This window comes from Symphalangus syndactylus, chromosome 18 (assembly GCF_028878055.3).
Source record: "Symphalangus syndactylus isolate Jambi chromosome 18, NHGRI_mSymSyn1-v2.1_pri, whole genome shotgun sequence".
Lineage (NCBI taxonomy): Eukaryota > Metazoa > Chordata > Mammalia > Primates > Hylobatidae > Symphalangus > Symphalangus syndactylus.
Genome location: NC_072440.2, coordinates 20,667,863 through 20,676,186, shown reverse-complemented (window position 1 = coordinate 20,676,186; position 8,324 = coordinate 20,667,863). Strand labels below are relative to the sequence as shown.

Sequence of the window (8,324 nt, the reverse complement as noted above, 5' to 3'; positions counted from 1 at the left end):
TCCAAGGTTCAAGTGATTTCCCTGCCTCAGCCTCCCAAATAGCTGGAACTATGGGTGCAGGCCACCACGCCTGGCTAATGTTTTGTATTTTAGCAGAGATGGGGTTTCACCATGTTGGCCAGGATGGTCTTCATCTCCTTACCTCGTGATTTGCCCGCCTCAGCCTCCCAAAGTGTTGGGATTACAGGTGTGAGCCACTGCATCTGGCCTTTGTTCTTTTGTAAACTATACCTGGGGAGGAAGTTGGGTCTGGCTGTACCTGGAGAGGGAATTGGGGATGGGAGGATGGGAGGTGAGCTGCCTCCATCAGACTTTCCTTGCCAAGCCTGAGGAAAGTAGAGAAAGAAAGGAGCCTGAGGGATCTGAAGCACCCCAGGGCCCTCCCACTCCAGTGCCCCAAAAGGAAGAGGGTGGAGCCACCCTCATCAAGCCCTGGGAGGTGACGTTTTGTGACTTTTGGAGAGCTGCCAAAAGTGAAACTTAGTGCCCCAGACAAGCAGGGGCAAGTCTGCCAAGGAAGCTGTGGCCAGAAGCACAGATCAGGTACTGCTGCCCACACTGTCCACTGGGCCCTCTGCTGCCGCTTCCTGCCTGGCAGCCCTTCTGGCCTCAGCCCTGGCCTCCCGCTGCCCCAACCCCAGCCCTGGACTCCTTCCCCCCTGGCTTCCCTGCTGTCCCCACTCCCACCCAGGCTCTTTGCCCTGCTGTGTGGTCACCCCACTGCTGCTTCTGAATGGGCCACCTCCCCAGCCTGCACCAGCCCAAGCCCCCTGCTGAGACTCTCCCCTAAAAGTCATGGCTGGGCTACTGCTCCCCACCTTGGGAGGGTGCTCTCTCTTTGTGCTTCCTGCCATTCCTGGGCTCTGGAACTGGGAGAACTGAACTAAAGGATGATGGGAGCAATCTGGAATTTTGTTCACAGCGCTTTGATGAACTGTGTGTAAGATTTACTTTGTTTCAATACAAAGTCTTAGGAGAAGGTGTGGGGAGGGAATGGTCTCTGAAGCACAAGGCAAATCATCTCTTCAGGGATGTTTCCACTGTGGGCAGAGGAGGACGCAGACGACCCTGAACACACGCTCCTCCTCCACGATCAGCATTCACCGTTTATAACGACACCAGTAACACGGAATATAGGGAAAAACTCAATGATCAGGAGAAATGCTTTTATTTTAAAATTTAGTAAGAAGAGAGCCTGGTCTCCAACGGCTCCCTCCTGCAAGGCCCGGGATGCAGAGGCTGGACAGGGCTGGCCGGGAAAGGGGCCCAGCTCCGTGGCCTGGGCAGGTTACCTCACATGAGCTCAGATCCCCTTAGCACTTAGAAAAGTGGCTTGAGCCTGGGGATGGAAGTGCTACCCTGATTTTTTGTTTCGTTTTGTTTTTTTGAGAAGGGGAGTCTCAGTCTGTCGCCCAGGCTGGAGCGCAATCTCGGCTCACTACAAGCTCCACCTCCTGGGTTCATGCCATTCTCCAGCCTGGCCAGGCGAAATGGCTCATGCCTGTAATCCCAGCACTTTGGGAAGCTGAGAGGGGAGGATCAGCACTAAAGGCCAGGAGTTCCAAACCAGCCTGGGCAACATAGGGAGACCCCTTATCTACTAAAACTAAAAAAAAATAAAATTAAATAACATATATTTTACAATAGGTAAAATTCCAGGAATTAATTGAACTGAAATATTAAGAGCTCTTATTTTGAAGTGGAGAATTTTATTCACTTTTCTTATTTTTAATGGGTTAGAGGATGGGTGGCAGAAATACTGGGAGGATGGGAGATCCATCCCTGGAAAGACCAGAGCTGGGGCCCCGAGCTGGGAGAGGTCACCCCGGCCCTGCTGCCCTTGCCAGCATCTCCTTCTCTTCTCCTCTCCCTGGTCTTCCTGCTTGGGAAAGCTGCAGAAATTCTCAGGACTTGGAGGCTTGAAATGCTCAGGGGTTTTCCAGAAAGCAGAATAGAAAGTAGAAGGGCAACCACCAATCAGAGAGGCCAAAGAAAGGGAGCTCAGGCCCTCAGGGAGACAGGAAGTGAGCGAATGGGTCACAATCCTGGCAGGGTGCGGTGGCTCACGCCTATAATCCCAGCACTTTGGGAGGCCAAGGCAGGTGGATCACGAGGTCAAGAGATCGAGACCATCCTGGCCAACATGGTAAAACTCCATCTCTACAAAAATACAAAAATTAGCCAGGCATGAAGGAGGGTGCCTGTGATTCCAGCTACTTGGGAGGTTGAGGCGGGAGAATTGCTTGAACCCGGGAGAATCACTTGAACCTGGTAGGTGGAGCTTGCAGTGAGCTGAGATTGGACCATTGCACTCCAGCCTGGGCGACAGAGCGAGACTCTCTCTCAAAAAAAAAAAAAAAAAAAAAAAGCAAAATCCAACATTGAATCCTCTGTAGAATGTAATCAGAATTCAGGAGAGCAAAATCTATGTAATTCCTTCAGCCAAAAATCTGTCACAACACTCCCTTGGTGACAACAGCTTTTGTGTTCACTCAACTCTGTGTTTTGTGCAGACAAACTTGTCAAACACACACCTGAGCAAAGAGCACAGTGCTAGAGGAAGCCCCAGTTTCCACCCCGTCACTCCCCAAGGAGAAGGGTTCTGGTATTGGACATGTAGGGGTCGAGAGGCCTGTGGACCTCAAGGCGGGGGTGTCCAACTGCAGCTGGAAAGAGGGATCTGGGACTCAGGCGAGAGGCGTGTGAGCAGCTCAGAGCAGGTCTGAGCCCACGGGAGCCAGAAAGGCACACCCACAGTTCTCAGGCAGGGGATCCCCACCCAACCCAGGAAGAATAGTGACGAGCTCGGGGCATCCCCATGCAAAGAGCCTCAGCTGTGGGCAGCAGCGGGTGCCCTCCCAGATGGGAGGATGGAGGTAGCAGACAAGGTGGGAGGGAGCACTCCCCTCCTCCTGCCCTCCTGCCAGCCCTTCCTCCGCCTGCTCCACTGCAGTCCTCCTGGCCACAACTAAAGGGGAGACCCTTCCTCACCAAGGGGGAGGGGCCCAAGTGAACAGAAAGAGTTGGGTTTGGCTGGGCGCAGGCGCTCACGCCTGTAATCCCAACACTTTGGGAGACCAAGGTGGGTGGATCACCTGAGTTCAGGAGTTCGAGACCAGCCTGGCCAACATGGTGAAACCCCGTCTGTACTAAAAATACAAAAATTAGCCAGGTGTGGTGGTGGGCATCTGTAATCCCAGCTACTTGGGAGGCTGAGGCAGGAGAATCGCTTGAACTTGGAAGGTGGAGGTTGCAGTGAGCCAAGATCGCGCCACTGCACTCCAGCCTGGGTGACAGAGCGAGACTCTGTCTTAAAAAACAAAAAAGAGTTGGGTTTGAAAAGTGGCTTGAGCCTGAGGTGACTCCAGAGGACGCTCCCTTCATCTTTGGTTTTCCCCTTTCTGTTGCACAGAAACACAATGGCTCTGCTAACAGCCAAAACATTCAGGTTACAGTTTAACAACAAGCGCCGCGTCACAAAGCCTTACTACCCGAGGAAGGCCCTCTTGTGTTACCAGCTGACGCCGCAGAATGGCTCCACGCCTACCAGAGGCTACTTTAAAAACAAGGTGCCACACGGGCTCTCTGGGCACAGGGCCGGCAGGGGCTAACTGCATCTGATGTGTGCAGAAAATACATGAAATGCCTGCCTATGAATTTCTAAATTTTTGATTTAACACCCTCTGTGTTTTCCTAACCCTTGGTGCCTGCCTGGCTTTTGGCTTAGTTGGGTCTGAGTGGCCAAGCTTCCCCAGGACACTCCCGTTCCTTCCCGTCCCCGGACCTCTGAAGAGGCCAGCCCTTCTGTGGAATGCTCCTTCTGCCCCTCTCATTTACTCATTCTCCCGATCTCAGCTCAGTCACTACTTCGGGAAAGCCGAGGTGCCGTGTCACGGTCTGAGTGCAACTCCATCACACCCCTGTCCTCTCCGCTCTATTGCCAGCCCCGACCTGCCCTGCCTCCCCCCCTCCCGCCCCCGCCCCGGCTCTCACCTGCTGTTTAGGATCATCCCGGGTTGGATACAGCCTCCCAGGCGGGTGTCCAAAGGCCGGGTCCACAGAGCTTCGGGACTGGGGCGTGGAGGTGTTGTCTCCTCCTCTGGACACGGGGATCTTTGTCCAATTTAGAGAAAGCTGTGGAAGTCCTGGGACAGATGAATTAACACACGGGTGCGTGAGTGCAGGGCCCTATAAACCAGGGAAGGCAGGAAGCGGGTGCTTGCCCTGCACTAGGCCAGGCCACGCACTAGAAAGTTCACCGGACAGACCCCTCCGCCCCCCCATCCCCGCCCCTGTCCCGGCCCCCGCCCCCAGTCACATGACTCCTGGCCCCTCTCTTCTCACCTCCCTTCTCTCTGTTTGGGACCCTCCCCAGAAAAAGCGCCATGCAGAAATTCGCTTTATTAACAAGATCAAGTCCATGGGACTGGACGAAACGCAGTGCTACCAAATCACCTGTTACCTCACGTGGAGCCCCTGCCCCTCCTGTGCCCGGGAGCTGTTTGACTTCATCAAGGCTCACGACCATCTGAACCTGCGCATCTTCGCCTCCCGCCTGTACTACCACTGGTGCAGGCGCCAGCAGGAGGGGCTGCGGCTTCTGTGTGGATCCCAGGTCCCGGTGGAGGTCATGGGCTTCCCAGGTAGGAAAGAGGCTTTGCATTTCCAAGAGTGCAAATCCCCGGGGGCACAGGCTTGGCAGGGGGCCGGGGGCGGGGGTTGGAGGAGGTTGGCGGGGGGCGGGGGGCAACGGAGGCGGGGATCTGTGGGAGGCCAGGAAGGAAGGATTGTGGCTCAGTCAAGGCCCAAGATCCGACACCACCCTGGAGAGAGAATTCCCCAGACAGAGCCATGTCCAGGGAGAGGAAGAGAAGAGAGGGGAAAGGAAGCAAGAGCTCCTGGCACTGCAGCTGCTGCCCCTGGGGCCTGGCTGGTTTCCCTCTTCCCTCTCAGAGTTTGCTGACTGCTGGGAAAACTTTGTGGACCACGAGGAACCTCTTTCCTTCAACCCCTCTGAGATGTTAGAGGAGCTAGATAAAAACAGTCGAGCCGTAAAGCGACGGCTTGAGAAGATAAAGGTGAGGTACTGTCCTGCCTGCTGCCCCCGACCTCCTCACCGCCTGCCGCAGCCCCATACCCAGTCAAACCTCTGCCCACTGCCCTTACCCCTACCTTTTTTTCATTTCTTTTCTTTTCTTTTTTGAGACAAGATCTCACTCTGTCACCCAGGCAGGAGTGCAGTGGTGCGATCTCGGCTCAGTGCAACCTCCGCCTCCCGGATTCAAGTGATTCTCCTGCCTCAGCCTCCCGAGTAGCTGGGAGTACAGGCACTCGCCAACATGCTCAGCTAATTTTTGCATTTTTAGTAGACACAGGGTTTTACCATGTTGCCCAGGCTGGTCTTGAACTCTTGGTCTCAAGTGACCTGCCCGCCTTGGCCTCCCAAAGTGCTGAGATTACAGGTGTGAGCCACCATGCCCCGCCCCACTACCTGTTTCTTTTTTGTGTTCTCCTTTCGCACCAGGGGCTCCCTCTTGTTCTTTTAGATTCCAGGGGTACATGTGCAGGGTTGTTACATGGATATATTGTGTGATGCTGAGGTTTGAGTCACCCAATCTACTGGAACATAGCACCCAATAGGTAGTTTTTCAGCCCTGGCCCCCCTCCCACCCTCTCTTCTTTTGGAGTCTCCAGTGTCTATTATTTCCATCTTTATGTCCATGTGTACCTCTCACCATATACAAAAATTGACTCGGCCAGGTGCAGTGGCTCACGCCTGTAGTCCCAGCACTGGGAGGCCAAGGCAGGCGTATCAAGAGGTCAGGAGTTCGAGACTAGCCTGGCCAACATGGTGAAACCCCATCTCTGCACCTATAATCCCAGCTACTCAGGAGGCTGAGGCGTGAGAATTGCTTGAACCCGGGAGGTGGGAAGTTGCAGTGAGCCAAGATCATGCCACTGCACTCCAGCCTGGGCAACAGAGCAAGACTCTGTCCCGAAAAAAAAAAAAATTAACTCAAGATGTGCTGGGCATGATGACTCAGGCCTGTAATCCCAGCACTTCAGGAGGCCAAGGCGGGTGGATCGCTTGAGCCCAGGAGTTCAACACCAGCCTGGGCAACATGGCAAATCCCTATCTCTACAAAAAATACAAAAATCAGCCAGGCATGGTGGCATGTGTCCGTGGTCCCAGCCATTCGCGAGGGTGAATGCGAGATTGCATGAGTTCAGGGGGGTGAAGGCTGTAGTGAGCTGAGATCGTGCCACTGCACTCCAGCCTGGGCGACAGAGTGAGGCTTTGCTTAAAAAAGAATAATAACCCAAGATGAATTAAAGACTTAAATGTAAGACCTCAAACTATGAAAATCTTAGAAGAAAACCTGGGAAATATGAAATACTCTACTGGACACTGGTCTATGCAAAGAATTTATGATTAAATTCTGAAAAGCAAATGCAACCAAAACAGAAGTTGACAATTGGGATCTAATTAAATGGAGCTCCTGCACAGCAAAAGAAACTATCAACAGAGTAAACAGACAATCTCCCTTTTTGAAGATGCTCTTGTCACCTCCCTGTTTTTCTCCAGGCCCTTTCTTGGCCCTTCTGGTGCCAGTTCGTTTCTCTTCCTAATGATCTCATCCTCACCTCTCCCTCCCTTCCTCCCTGTGGTGTCTCACCAGTTGGTACCTCCTAATTTCTCTCTTTCTCTCTCAGCAGTCCCGGAGTGTGGATGTTTTAGAGAATGGCTTAAGAAGTTTGCAGCTTGGACCCGTATCCCCTCATTGTCAAGAGGCAACTCAAGATGACTTTCCCTGGGGCATGTCAGTTGCCTCATAGCCTGCTGGTCCTGTGAGCAAGCACCAAGCTCCACAGTGCCGGTTCCTTGCCCCAAACCTGGCCCCATCCAAGTACAGAAGACCTTTTTTTCCTCCTTTTTCCATAATGCTTTCTGTTCTAAGTGGGTGAATAATTTTATAATTGGAAAAATAAAGATAATTTTAAAGTCTATAAATCCAGCCGGGTACGGTGGCTGACGCCTGTAATCCTAGCACTTTGGGAGGCTGAGATGCTCAGCCAATAAATTTATATTGTTTATGAATCACCCAGCCTGTGGTATTTTGTTATAGGACATATGGACTAAGATACTGAGTTAAGGCCAGGCGCGGTGGCTCATGCCTATAATCCCAGCACTTTGAGAGGCCGAGGTGAGTGGGTCACCAGAGGTCAGGAGTTTGAGACCAGCCTGACCAACATCGCGAAAACCTGTCTCTATTAAAAATACAAAAAATAGCCAGGCATGGTGGCATGCGCGTGTAATCCCAGCTACTTGGGAGGCTGAGGCAGGAAAATCACTTGAACCTAGGAGGTGGGGGTTGCAGTGAGCCGAGATCACGCTACTGCACTCCAGCCTGGGCAAGAGAATGAGACTCTATCGCAAAAAAAAAATAAGAAAAAAGGCCAGGCACGGTGGCTCACCAAAATGCTGTAATACCAGCATTTTGGGAAGCCAAGGCGGGTGGACCACCTGAGGTTGGGAGTTTGAGACCAGCCTGACCAACGTGGAGAAATCTCATCTCTGCTAAAAATACAAAATTAGTCTGGCGTGGTGGCACATGCCTGTAATCCCAGCTACTCGGGAGGCTGAGGCAGGAGAATCGTTGAACCTGGGAGGTGGATGTTGCAGTGAGCTGAGATAGCGCCATTGCACTCCAGCCTGGGTAACAAGAGCAAAACTCCGTCTCAAAAAAAAAAAAAAAAGTACAAAGGATTTTATTCTACAGCACCAAAAAAATAAAAATAAAAAACAAACAACAACAACAACGCTCTATTGAAGGATTCCCTGTTGAGTCTAGAATCACTGCATTATTTTGTAGTCCAGGTAACCTCTGTCCCTTCTCAGTATCTGTGTTCAAATAAATAAGGTCAAACTCTATGGAGCAGAGGTGCCCATAAAATTGATTGAAAAAAGCAAAAAACAGCCAGGTGCAGTGGCTCACGCCTGTAATCCCAGCACTTTGGGAGGCCGAGGTGGGCAGATCACAAGGTCAGGAGTTCGAGACCAGCATGGCCAACATGGTGAAACCCCACTCTACTAAAAATGCAAAAAAAATTAGCCAGGTGTGGTGGTGGACACCTGTAACCCCAGCTTCTCAGGAGGCTGAGGCAGGAGAATTGCTTGAACCTGGGAGGCAGAGGTTGCAGTCAGCTGAGATCACGCCACTGCACTCCAGCCTGGGTGACAGAGCGAGACTCCATCTCAAAATAAAATAAAATAAATAAAAATTATAATTATTTAAAGTCATTTCCACAGTTAATTGCTTAAG

The 8,324-nt window shown here is 52.1% G+C and overlaps 1 protein-coding gene across 9 annotated transcripts; it reads left to right on the top strand.

The window, feature by feature from the left end:
* Positions 1 to 442: 442 nt before the first annotated feature.
* Positions 443 to 7,102, top strand: APOBEC3H (apolipoprotein B mRNA editing enzyme catalytic subunit 3H). Of its 9 annotated transcripts, none has more exons than XM_055252072.2 (5): positions 443 to 543; positions 3,413 to 3,569; positions 4,376 to 4,643; positions 4,954 to 5,078; positions 6,715 to 7,102. In XM_055252072.2, exons 2-5 carry the CDS (start codon positions 3,420 to 3,422, stop codon positions 6,835 to 6,837), a joined length of 666 nt encoding a protein of 221 aa, XP_055108047.2. In that variant the 5' UTR covers positions 443 to 543; positions 3,413 to 3,419; the 3' UTR covers positions 6,838 to 7,102. The 9 variants fall into 9 exon arrangements, with proteins under 9 accessions (XP_055108047.2, XP_063478656.1, XP_063478655.1 ...); XM_063622586.1 differs by having other exon boundaries at positions 4,954 to 5,083; positions 6,718 to 7,102; XM_063622585.1 differs by having other exon boundaries at positions 4,954 to 5,083.
* The last annotated feature ends 1,222 nt before the right edge of the window (positions 7,103 to 8,324 follow it).